General features: G+C 36.3%; 1 protein-coding gene across 1 annotated transcript in view; it reads right to left on the bottom strand.

The window, feature by feature from the left end:
• oxsr1b (oxidative stress responsive kinase 1b) overlaps window positions 1–14168 on the bottom strand; it is a 245389-nt gene that overhangs the window by 32903 nt on the left and 198318 nt on the right. The window contains exon 12 of the mRNA XM_039753524.1: window positions 5540–5575. Coding sequence (XP_039609458.1) covers window positions 5540–5575 — 36 coding nt within the window. The remainder of the gene's footprint in view (window positions 1–5539; window positions 5576–14168) is intronic.

The raw sequence follows: 14168 nt of genomic DNA, 5'->3' as shown, positions 1-14168 counted from the left end.
ATGAGTCAGTGAGTGAGTGAGTCAGTGAGTTAGTCAGTCAGTCAGTGAGGGCTTTGCCTTTTATTAGTATAGATAAATAAATAATTCTTCTGCATTTTCATCTGGTCTCCGTGAATGACTATTTTTAAAATGGAGGAAAGTTTTTTCCACAACTATAGCAAAGTACTAAATTATTTTAAATAGCATAATGAAACATCATTGATGTTGTCCATTGTTAATACATAATCCAGCAGTAATGGCCATTGAACCTTACTCTGATTCAATGTTAATTAATGTTGATTTATTTTGTTTTATAATTGTGTCTTTCATTTTTCTATTCTTTAATATGTAAAGCACTTTGAGCTACTGTTTGTATGAAAATGTGCTATATAAATAAATGTTGTTGTTGTTGTTGTAATAACTATGTCTCCACAATTATTCCCTGCAGATGCTTTCCGTGGTCCATGAATAAGAGTTCAGAATATCCGAGTTCTCAGTAGAAAGATTTAAGTGGAATGCTTCCACATCTCAGATATCCTACTCTGTATGTCTGTACCTTGCATCAACAGCAAGTAAAAACTGTAATATTATACTGTATTTTAGCACTTCTATCTACTTGTGCCTCATTAAGTCAGTACACACAGAACTGCCTTACTTCTATCTGTAGGCATGTTGCTATGGTGTTTCGATGTGCTAAGTACCGCATAATGCATTGCTCAGTAGTTGTCAATATTCTAAGAACTACTAAGATATTCCTGAAGGCATCCATATTGGTTTTCTAAATGTTTTAGTGGAAAGTGGTAAACTCAGGTGTGACGTCATTGCCAAATCCAACATCTGACGTAAATGGAACACAGCATTAAATAAGTGGAGTTATTTTTGGATTTGTCTATGATATTCTTTCTCACAGGCCAAGTGATTGTGTGACTTTTTTCCAGTAATTACTGTCTAGTTGTCTACAGAACAGATACGGCAACTCAGATCTGGGCATCAGCATTCAATAATTTCAATAACAGAGCTTGTAGATGATTTTTCAAGGTGAAAAGTACAAGCTAAAGGAAACCATCCCCCTATGGCATAGAACGAGACAAGCAGTGAGGTGAAGTATACAGATGGTCTTCTTTTAAAATGTGTCAATTTTTTAAGCCAAGAGCATTATCGAGTACTGATCCACACCATGAAATTTTAAGGCTGTTGTTTTCACATTTTGACTTATGTTACTTGAAAACTATTTTAAACCGCAAAAACAGGCATATTTTTTAAATTAATAAAAAAAATACTTCACTTTAGAACAGAATTCAATTTGGCAAATTAATATATACCATGATAGTGAACAAATGACTTTGACTTGAAAATTTCCAAACTTATTCTTGCTGAGTTCTGACAATTATAAAATAAAATAATGAATATGGAGACTATGCTCTTTCAAAGGTTAACGACTAGCATTTTGTCACTTATGTAATATTGCCCATCTCCGTTCTTCTCTCATTTTTCATGATGCAGAAATTCTTGTTCATGCTTTTATCACTTCTCGTGTAGATTACTGTAATTCACTGTTTTCAGGTTGCCTGCCAAATCTCTTAATAAACTGCAATATATACAAAAGTCTGCTGCCAGGTTACCTACTCACACTTGGAAAGCTGCACAAACCACATCTGTTCTATGACAGTTACACTGGCTTCCTATTGCAGCTCATATAGAATAAAACTACTTGTTCTTAGATTTAAAGCTTTAAATGGCATTGCACCTTCTTAAATTTCTGAACTTCCCTTTCCCTACAAACCTGTATGCTTAATGAGATCCATGGGCAGTGGTCAACTTTCTGTTCCTGTTACATGTCAGTGTACTGTGGGAGACAGATCTTTCAGTGTAGCTTTTCTCACACACTGGAACAATCTTCTGCGGCCTCTCCATAAATGCACAAATTTATCTTCCTTTAAGTCCAACCACAGAACAAATCTTTTTGCTCAACATGACAATTTCGTAATTGTAAATCTGACAGTCTATACTGATCAGTTCTTCTTTTAAAATAACAATGTATTATGCTATATATTTTAATTTCTTTTATAATATTCTGTGTTAGTTTAACATTTTTATGGTTTTATTGTATTGTATAATTTTGATTATCTTTGAAATGTAACTTGAGTTTACAATAAGGCACTATATACAGTACAGGCCAAAAGTTTGGACACACCTCCTCATTCAATGTGTTTTCTTTATTTTCATGACCAATTACATTGGTAGATTCTCACTGAAGGCATCAAAACTATGAATGAACACATGTGGAGTTATATACTTAACAAAAAAAGGTGAAATAACTGAAAACATGTTTTATATTCTAGTTTCTTCAAAATAGCCACCCTTTGCTCTGATTACTGCTTTGCACACTCTTGGCATTCTCTCGATGAGCTTCAACAGGTAGTCACCTGAAATGGTTTTCACTTCACAGGTGTGCCTTATCAGGGTTATTTAGTGGAATTTCTTGCTTTATCAATGGGATTGGGACCAGCAGTTGTGTTGTGCAGAAGTCAGGTTAGTTGGACGATCATTTATTTTTCAACAGGACAATGACCCCAAACACACCTCCAGGCTGTGTAAGGGCTATTTGACCAAGAAGGAGAGTGATGTAGTGCTGTAAATGGTCATAAAAATAAAGAAAACACATTGAATGAGGAGGTCTGTCCAAACTTTTAACCTGTACTGTTAAGTAAAATATTACTTTATTATGTAAAATGAAAACTTTAAATTTTTCAACGAATTTTTGATTCAACAATGAAAGCTGTTTACATGCACATAAAAAACCACAATAAGATAAGTAACCTGGTGAAAGGAGAAACCTGGTATCTTAAAAAACCTCCATTTACACTCAAGTAATTTTATGGAGTTTTCCTCCATAAAAAAAAACCGTTAAACATCATCGGCCACTGTCCATCTGAAAACAAGCCTGGAGCCTGTGATAATTTTCTTGTGCTTTATAAATACACAATTAGTCTTCCATGTGCTGTGAAGTAAATAACATCCACCGCAAAACATAGCATAATTTAAGGTGGAACAGAAAATCTAAATGAGTAGCCAGCTTCAGCCTCATCTTGGCCACTTTGTCACCCAATTACACTTTTAACATATCTATTGCAAATTGCTAGATTAGTACTAAACTGACATTTTATTCATATGTTTTTGTTACTGGATTGCATGATGCACACTCTTTTCTGCTTGGCTGTGTGACTGAGCTCTGTACAGGAGTGGTGCACTTATACATATGCTTCTTACTTTACACCCAGTGCTGCTGTGATAATAACAATGCAGGTATTTTTACTTCAGTAAAATAAGTAATGTGTTAGATTACTCGTTACTTTAAAAAGTAATTCAAGTAGGCATTTACCCTAGTGCTCTCCGAGATTGTGTAGCTAAGCTCACCACTGTATGTTCCGCTAATGAACATTAATTTACTAATTTCTGAAATATTGTGACAGATTATTTCAGCTAAGAGAAGCAAAAATGTGATGCCTTGAGTATTTACCTCAGGAAACTGCTCTTGTGGACTCTTCTACCTATGGCTTCCGAAAGTGTTTGCAAAGCAAAGCATCAAACAGAACGCAACAGACAAGTACAAACTACAAAATCCATAATTGTAACTTGGTAAAGGGTATATAGGTTCAAACAACTGGGTTACTCGCAGATAAATCTACATCTGTTAACCAGGATGCTCATAGACTAATAACACAGTTTCTTTCACTAAAATAAAGGTTTACTGGCATGTTAAAAACCAAGTTTCTGTGAATAACCAGGCATATTAAAGCAGGCTTATCTATATTACTAAATGAAGGTTGTATATATGCATGGATGCCAGTGGTAAGAAGTACCGAAAGCGCACACGCACTGCACCTCAGCGCCACAGAGTCAAACCCAGCGGCTTCCCAGAGTCAGTAGGTGGTGCCCAAACAACACAACCTGTAAAACTAAACTTCAGGTCACAATACAACTGACGCCCGAACGCGAACGCGCAAACCACCGCATATACAACCTTCGTTTAGTAATGTTTGTATATATGCACGGATGGCAGAGGCCAGAAGCAAGCCGTGCACAATACAACCGCCACCCGAACACGAACGCGCATACCACCGCATATACAACCTTCGTTTAGTAATGTAGATCTCCAAGCCGGGATCAGAGGCCAGAAGCAAGCTGTACACAATACAACCGCCACGTGAACATGCACACCACCACAGATACTGACATTGACCAGATAAATAACCAAGTGATTGGATTGCTTCCTGGAGAAAGCCATGTCTTTCTAAGTACTGACAGTGTTGATTCTGAACATGAAACTGAGCATCTTAATTTCCCATTAGAATATTTAAACACTATTAGCCCGGCCAGATTACCACAACACAATCTTAATCTTAAAGTAGGGACAATAGTCATGCTATTAGAAACCTTAATACTAAACAAGGTTTATGCAACGGTACACGGTTGGTCATAAACAGCATGAGAGAAAATGTTATTGAGGCACAAGTGCTTGCGGGATCCCATACTGGCAATAATGTTTTGATTCCCAGAATTGACCTTACAAGTTCTGACCTGGAATTGCCTTTTAAACTTAAATGACACCAATTTGCCATTTAGGCTGCATTTGCTGTGACGATCAACAAATCCCAAGGACAAACCATGGAGAAAGTAGGGATTTACCTATCTGAGCCTGTATTTTGACATGGACAACTTTATGTTGCCTTTTCAAGAGTCCAGCGTTCATGTGACATTAAGTTTTAACTACTCCATACCAGGGAGAGCTAATTCAAGGACAGGAAACCATCTTTACCAAAAATGTTGTTTATAAGGAAATTTTTGATAAACTATTTTAAATTTACCATTTTATGAATTTTTTGTTTCCAATTTACTTCACTTAAACCTTTGCACTCCGATATTTGTTTTACTTATAAGTGCAGCAACTCAAAGACATTTTGGACTTAAATGATATAACAATTACATTTCAATTTTACTTTTAATAAATTATTTAATTTTAGTACAAATATATTTATTTAATTAAATGAAAACTTTCTCAGGACGCTCCCACCCTCCATCATTTTTCATCCCTCCAAAGATCGGAGGGAACAGAAAGTGATTGCCATTCTTGGATTTGCGATTCTTTAGAGAATCTGGGGTTTACTGGTATTATATATTATATTGTATTAATGTTTTAGACATAAAGATGTGCTTTTTATTCACCAAACTCCTGTCTGATTTTATACATACCTAATCTGGAATGATGGTAGCATGAGGTTCACATTTCCTGCATATGAATGTTTATCTGATGTTATATGAAACCTCCTTTTATATGAATTTAGCGCTGTGTTCTCTGTAATTGTGGTGTGGCACCACAAAGAATATAAACCTTCTTTCCAAACTGCTCTTTAATTTCAGGGATTTTAAAACCAAAATGTAAAACTTAAGTCTTTAGCACAGTATATTTAAATTTGTCCGTCCAACAAGCTGAAGCATACTGTGCTTACTGTGTCATAGAATGCAAAAACACATTAGAAAAAAATCATTTTACACTTACCTCAGAGTTTTGTGAAGCTTCTTTGACTCTTGGTGACTGTGTAAAAAACAAAACAGGACAAGTAAAGAGCATTCAAATACAACAACTTTTGATTTTTGATTAAAGTACAAACAAGAGTTAATGCAAATATAGAGGCTTAGTTACTCAGAAGAGTAAACATCTATTAAACCAATAATACAGTCCTATTTAACTTTCTACTCAGTGATAAATGAACACAAATACTCATTAGTATATTCATTAAGACATACTTTTCATAAACAACATTAAAGCTCAGTCTGCAGAAATGCCCCTTGTTGCAGAACTCCTGTTTGTTTTACAAAATATACATGATAGCATGGTTATTAAAGAAAACATTTTAATGCAGATGAAATCATGTCATCCACATCGTGTTTTGCATAAGGAAAAGATTCATTATGTATAATATTTTCAGATCTAGTTCATTTCATAGACAGAAAAAAATGTCCAACACATTTTTTCTCAAGTTAAAGTTTTAGGTGAATGAGAAAATAGGTATTTAAAGACTGACATTAAAGTTTCAGGATTAGTTTTTTCATTTTTCACACAATAGGAGAAGGATTTGTAATTGTGTTGTCTTAGTACTCTAATAACAAAGGTGAGAGATTATAGTATTAAACTGTACTGCAACAACAAAATACAAAGTTTTGCAAGCTGGCTTTGAAATTTAGTAATAAAAATGGTCAAATAAACTGAGGTTCCTTGGAATTGTTCAGAAGAATGTGCTTTGCATGTTGCACAACAGGTAATGCATAAAAAATGTATTCTACATCATGCTATTACTTCTGTTATGCAATTATTTGGTGTCAGAGACCCTTTTCACCATTCTGAGACTGAGACTCTTTTCTGTAAATATGAAACCTTCCACGAAACTTGAAACATATGCTTACATTATCGTTTACGTTTTTGATCTAGCATATTGAATGAAGTTGCCAGGTTAAATGAAAACTTCAGAGCACACCAGGCCTTCAGAGGATTTATTACAGGGAACAGCTTGAAAGCAAATGTAGTGAAATCATAAGCAAGTACAAAATAAATATATGTGCAAAAAATTAACATTCTTTGCACTTTGTACTTCATCAAAAAAGCTGTGCTTTTTTGTTATTAAGGAAGCTGCTATGTAAAATTACACTAAAGGTTTCTTCCTCTCTTAATAAAATGTCTCTTTAACTTGATGTGCCCTGAGTAGAGTTCATCAACTTTCAATACAATAGAGTCACTTGTACCAGTATGCATAAGACCTAAATAGAATGATGTATGAAATCTGACAATTCAACATATTCTGTTGCTATGGAATAAACACAAAAGGATCACTAGATTAGTACACTGTCCAAACAAATGGAAATGCTGCACACATCTTTATTTTGTAAGTCAGTGGACAGATTGGGAGGGCATGGGGGTTCATGAGGTCGTTGGAAAGGGGTGTGTGGTACTCCTGATATCTAATGGTGCTTCCTGTCTTGCTATGTGGTTGCAAGACATGGACACTATCCAGTAACCTGAGAAGAAGACTGGACTCTTCGGAGACTCCTTAAGGCACTGCTGTTTTGACTTTGTGTTGAATGAGCAGTTGCTCCCAGAGTCCTGAATCAGGCACATTACCTGCATTGTGAGGGCGCTTCAGTTACGGGACTATGGCCATGTGGCGTGATTCCCCGAGGGTGACCTGGCATGCAGGATCCTCATTGTTGAGGGCCCTAGTGGCTGGACCAGGCCAAGGGGTCTCCCATATAACACCTGGCTGCAATAGTATGGAGACTGGGACTGGACCATGTGTTTGCATGGGGGGGTTGATAACCGGGATCCCTACATCTAGCTGCCAGTGCCGAGGAAAGAGCAGTAAATGTCAGTTCGGAATGTAAAAAACTCGGAGAAAAACTTGGAGACAGACTGGCTGCTTTAGAAGATGGGAGTAGAAGGTATAATGTCAGAATTGAAGGCCTGCCGGAGAATCGAGAAAGTTTAAACCCTGTGAAATTCGCAACTGAACTTTTTTCTAAAATAATCGGGGGCGACTTTAAAGCAGAATCTGAGATAGCAGCGCTTACAGCGTCGCTGATCAAACACCGTCAGACCCGACCAAGATCTTTTATAGTTCTTTTGAACGATTATCATTTAAGTTAGAGGTGATGGAACTCCTCAGAAAAAAGGAAGATATTATATATGAAAATAGCCACATTCGCGTCTTCCCTGACTTCTCTCCAGCAACAGCTATTAAACGCGCAGCCTTCTATAATATTAAACAGCGGCTACGGCAAGCCAATGTCAAATACGGCCTCCTGTATCCGGCAAAACTGAAAGTGGAATGGCAGGGTCATTTCTATGTTTTCGCTAGCAAGGAGGAAGCAGAAAATGAATTAAGAAAGCTGATCTATTCTGATCTATTCTGATACATAATTGTGAGTCATGGCGGTAAATGATAAAGCTAGGATTAATAATCTACTGTCTGATCTATTTGTTTTAAAATACGGGTTTTTTTATCAGCATATATTCTCATATTCTTATTATTACTTACTTATTATTATTATTACTTACTTATTACTTATTATTACTTAGTATTACTAGGGCGCTAAATGTTTATGTTTTATTGTGCTTAATTACGTTTTCCTCCTCTTTTTCTTTTCTTATTATTTCATGTGTACCCTAAATGAGACTGTTCAATATCATACCCTTAGTTTGCTGTTATTGCTATTACTGCATTAAGACTTGTTATGCTTGTTTTGGACACATCTTTAACACCATCACCTGGGTTTATTATCTGGGGATATCATCTTAATGCACTAAAATTGATGAAGATTATATATATATATATATATATTAAGTGCAAAATTCTTTTCTTTTTTTTCTTTTTCCTCTTTTAAAGACTATATTGGTAACAGATACAGTGGAGGAAATAATTATTTGACCCCTTACTGATTTTGTAAGTTTGTCCAATGACAAAGAAATGAAAAGTCTCAGAACAGTATCATTTCAATGGTAGGTTTATTTCAACAGTGGCAGATTGCACATCAAAAGGAAAATCGAAAAAATAACTTTAAATAAAAGATAGAAATTGATTTGCATTTCATTGAGGGAAGTAAGTTTTTGAACCCTCTAACAAAAAAGACTTAATACTTAGTGGAAAACCCTTGTTTGCAAGCACAGAGGTCAAACGTTTCTTGTAATTGATGACCAAGTTTGCGCACATTTTAGGAGGAATGTTGGTCCACTCCTCTTTGCAGATCATCTCTAAATCCCTAAGGTTTCGAGGCTGTCTCTCTGCTACTCTGAGCTTGAGCTCCCTCCATAGGTTTTCTATTGGATTAAGGTCCGGAGACTGACTAGGCCACTCCATGACCTTAATGTGCTTCTTCTTGAGCCACTCCTTTGTTGCCTTTGCTGTATGTTTTGGGTCATTGTCGTGCTGGAACACCCATCCACGACCCATTTTCAGTTTCCTGGCAGAGGGAAGGAGATTGTCGCTCAGGATTTCACGATACATGGCTCCGTCCATTTTCCGTTAATGCGATTAAGTTGTCCTGTGCCCTTAGCAGAAAAACACCCCCAAAGCAAAATGTTTCCACCCCCATGCTTGACGGTGGGGACGGTGTTTTGGGGGTCATAGGCAGCATTTTTCTTCCTCCAAACACAGCGAGTTGAGTTAATGCCAAAGAGCTCTATTTTGGTCTCATCAGACCACAGCACCTTTCCCAGTCACTCTCTGAATCATTCAGGTGTTCATTGGCAAACTTCAGACGGGCCTGCACATGTGCCTTCTTGAGCAGGGGACCTTGAGCCCTGCAGGATTTTAATCCATTGCGTGTAATGTGTTTCCAATGGTTTTCTTGGTGACTGTGGTCCCTGCTAATTTGAGGTCATTAACTAACTCCTCCCGTGTAGTTCTAGGATTCTTTTTCACCTTTCTCAGAACCATTGACACCCCACGAGGTGAGATCTTGCGTGGAGCCCCAGAGCGAGGTCGATTGATGGTCATTTTGTGCTTCTTCCATTTTCGAATAATCGCACCAACAGTTGTCACCTTCTCTCCCAGCTTCTTGCTAATGGTTTTGTAGCCCATTCCAGCCTTGTGCAGGTCTACAATTTTGTCTCTGACATCCTTGGACAGCTCTTTGGTCTTTCCCATGTTGTAGAGTGTGGAGTCTGCTTGATTGATTGATTCTGTGGACAGGTGTCTTTTATACAGGTGACTAGTTAAGACAGGTGTCCTTAATGAGGGTGACTAATTGAGTAGAAGTGTCTAACCACTCTGTGGGAGCCAGAACTCTTAATGGTTGGTAGGGGTTCAAAAACTTATTTCCCTCAATGAAATACAAATCAATTTCTATCTTTTATTTAAAGTTATTTTTTCGATTTTCCTTTTGATGTGCAAACTGCCACTGTTGAAATAAACCTACCATTGAAATGATACTGTTCTGAGACTTTTCATTTCTTTGTCATTGGACAAACTTACAAAATCAGTGAGGGGTCAAATAATTATTTCCTCCACTGTATCTCTATCTTTTAACCTTAAAGCGCCACTGCATGGGGGCTTGATGTGCTTTGGACGTGCTCTGTCTCTGGGTATGTCAGAGGACTGGGACTGCGTGAAGTGGGTTTTAGCCTCACCTGGGGAGGCAAAAAGGGAGGGTGGGGGGTTAAGGGGGGAAGAGAAAGAGAGCAGGCTTGATCTATATCTAATCTATCATCTCAATCTTTATAATTATAACTATCAACGTAATAATAAGCTGCATGGCAACAACTCTTGGGGGAATAGGAAATTAAGACCTAAACTATTTCACTTCCAGTTAAGACTATAAAATGACATCAAAAACTCAGAATCAGTGTCTCCATGATGGGACAGTTAACTTCGTAAGCTGGAATGTTAAAGGCCTGAATCACGAATTAAAGAGAAAGAAAGTACTTTCTCACCTAACAGGTCTAAATGCTAAAATAGTATTTTTACAGGAAACCCACTTACTAAGTAAGGATCAGTTCCGGCTGCAAAAAGACTGGACTGGCCAAATATTCCATTCTAGTTTTACAAAGAAAACTAGAGGGGTGGGAATTCTCATACATAGAACAGTACCATTTGTAGCATCAGATGTAGTATTGGATCCTGAAGGGAGATATGTGATGGTCATGGGAGACTTATCTAACTGTAAAATGATTTTGATAGATAACCGGGATCCCTAGCTGTTTCTTCGTGTGGTAGGTGTGGCAACATGCTGTATCAATCAGTGCATGCTTCCCAACCTGACCAGACCTGTATGCGGCTTGGCACAGAAAGATAATAAAGAAGAGGGAAGGAGGGAGGAAAGAGTGGAGTTGGTAACACAATTTGGTTTCTTCATGCAGCCCACATCTGTTATCTAAAAAGGCAGAGGAATAGACTTAAGATTTCAATTCATAACTTGATCCGTATTCACAGTTACACTCATTTTTGCACACGAACTAAGTCTTGAAATATGTACAAATGTACATCACAAGATAAATGCTAACATTAATTTTATTTTTTTTCATTTTTATTACTATTTAATTTAATATTGTTTCTTTGTATCAGTATACTGCTGCTGGATTATGTGAATTTCCCCTTGGGATTAATAAAGTATCTATCTATCTATCTATCTATCCATTAATTGAGATAAGTGTCCATTAATGGGATTTTTAAACATTAGTTTACACCAGAAATAAATGAATACTTTGTTTATATAAAACTTCAATTGCAATTAAATCCTTGGAACTGAGCAAACAGCTAATATCGTGGATAAGCTGTTTCACCAATGTATGTGTATATTAATCATTATCCCCTGTCAGTATACAGTATGAAGTTCTTATGTAGACCACTGATTACTGCAAAGGGGCACGTGTCAATGCTGAAGTTATCCGAAGATGGGACACAGGACAGTGTTTTAAATGGCACTGTCAAAATAAATTTAGGAGACAAGTACAATCACCAGGCTTAACATGAGCTCAGGAAAATATTGTACTCAAATGGTGGAATGTGTTCATTGGAGCTGGGGATAATAACCACAGAAGTCATTAGGATTGTTTTGATCCCCATCCCCAAACCCAATAATATCAGACTACAACTAATTCTAATAAAAAAAAAATGGAACAACAGTGGTGAAACACTTAAATACAATGTAAAAACAAAATGCAGTTCGGCACTAACTGTCAAGTCTGCACTATTGAATGTGAATGACTGTGTAATGACAAACAAAGGGAGTGAGATCAAACATATTGAGTGAGGCACTTTATTATGGCTCAGACACTTTCACTCTCTGACTTTCTAGCATTCTACCCAGAGGGGACTAGGCAGTCTCATGGTCTGGAATCCCTACAGATTTTATTTTTTTTCTCCAGCCGTCTGGAGTTTTTTTTCTGTCCACCCTGGCCATCGGACCTTATTCTATGTTAATTAATGTTGACTTGTTTTTATTTTTTACTGTGTCTTCTATTTTTCTATTATCCATTTTGTTAAGCACTTTGAGCTACATTTTTTTTGTATGAAAATGTGCTATATAAATAAATGTTGTTGTTTAGGTCCTTGCAAAGTAATAGTTCTTGTTTTACCTGGGTTTTATACTTGTTTACTCGAGAAAGAAATATCCAAAAAAGATGCCACTTTTATTTTGTTTAGCTGCAGCCTCAAACACTTGAACAATGGGAGATGACTGTAATATCTGACCCAAATTTAAGAGGATGGCTTGAAAGGTAATTAAATCAAAATAATATGTTGCAATGAAGCTACAACAATAGAAAATATGGCAACCGCAATATGTAATTAGAAAATACAAGTTGCTCTTTAATCCTGTAACTTTATTGTCAGACACAGAAGTTGCACCTAATAAGCAAGATCTTAAATCAATTAATGTCTCAAGAGAAAAAAACACAATAAAATAGGCTTGAATTCTGCACTATAGAACAAAAGGACCGTTGCACCCAGAATCAGTTTTCAGTATACATGAAAACTACCAAGTGAGATCAGCATGATTAAATAAGAACATTACAATTAGTTATATTTTGAGATTTCCATGCTTTTCAATTCCATTGGGCTCACCAAAAAAGAAGATAAACTGACTGTGTCAGATCATGGTCATATTGTAACACCTTTATTACCACTACCAAAAGTGGCTTGACAATACTTTTATCAACTGTATAAAATTGAATGAGTTTTATAAAGGTGGAATTACTGGTCTTTAATGAGTCAAGAGGTCACCTTGAAATTGCTGACTGTACCTAGGCTGATGATGGATTCATGTACCTTGAGCTGCAATGAATGAACATCAGGGCACTGTCAGTGATAAGTCCCACTTCTCTTTAGACCACCAGATTTGCCAATACAGACAATATAACCTGAACAACATTCTTGAATGGCACACCAGAAAAATGAATATCCTGGCATGGGGTGCCACATGTCAGTCAGCTCAGCTATTTGATCGTGGCAGTTTAATCACATGAAAATAGGCTAAAAAGGTCCAGTGCCCTACTATACATTTTGCAGCAGAGATTCCTGGTGTCATTTTGCAATTTTAGAGTGCCCGACCTTAGAGTGCTACCATCTACAGATAATGGTTATGTGACGCTGCCAATGAATTCTGAGAGCTTACAACTGAAAGGGTGGCCAAACCTTTGCAAAGGCCACAATTACTCTTTTATTTGAAAAAAAATTTTTAGATCAAAAAATAAATTAACTATACAAAACATTTTAATAAAAATACAACTGTATTTGCTTGTTTAATATTGAAGCTGCATTTACTGTTTTTTTTCTTCAAATGTCAACAATATATATAATTTGGCAAATATCTGTATGGAGCTGTATGCCAAGAAGATCCATTAATGTCTCAATCTACTGTACAGCAGGCTCAAGTAGAGCATGTCTGGCCACTCATACTGACACCTCACAAGTGTTTCTTTTACATATAATTTGATTTAGCATTTAATGTATGGTACTGTATTTATTGTCTGTTGTTGGTATTGCATTACTACTACTAGTCTAAGGGAGACATGCAGCAAGTATTTAATTGTACTATGTATACTTGACAATAAATTTGAACATAAAGTTCATAAGCTTCCATTCCACAACTTACCCACTTTTAGTCAGTACTGATGGACATTCAAAGCCTCATTCTGAACCAATTAATAATTGCTTTCCATTCATGTGCCTCTCTTCTTTCCATTAGTTTTTATGCAAACTGGAGCACTGCTAAACTCTATATTTACTGGGAGGCATTATTTTTATAGTCTACAATAAATTCAAGTAATACATTCCAAATCCCTTTCTTGCTTTAGTTGAATGAAAAAAGCACAGATATACCCTGTTATTCACTAAGCATAACATTACAAATTAATCAGAATTATGAAGTGAATATTTAATAAATAATATTAAGCAATAGATTTTTTGAGACAATGCACATATATTAAAAATAACCACAGCCCTTAAACATGTTTCTCATTATAGTTCTTCTTTACACATATACATGTCAATAACATGTTCAAATTTTACAGTTCATCAAAAATGGTATCACGAGGAATTGTTTTCTTTTTCTTTTTTAAACTTGCACCTACATTTTGAGACACCTTTTGACAGTTCCCATAAAGTAGTATGTAGTGTGGCAACACCTTATGCATGAAG

This window comes from Polypterus senegalus, chromosome 5 (genome assembly GCF_016835505.1).
Source record: "Polypterus senegalus isolate Bchr_013 chromosome 5, ASM1683550v1, whole genome shotgun sequence".
NCBI classification, from domain to species: domain Eukaryota; kingdom Metazoa; phylum Chordata; class Cladistia; order Polypteriformes; family Polypteridae; genus Polypterus; species Polypterus senegalus.
Note: the sequence above shows the minus strand (reverse complement) of the source record. Positions and strands in the feature narration are given on the sequence as shown.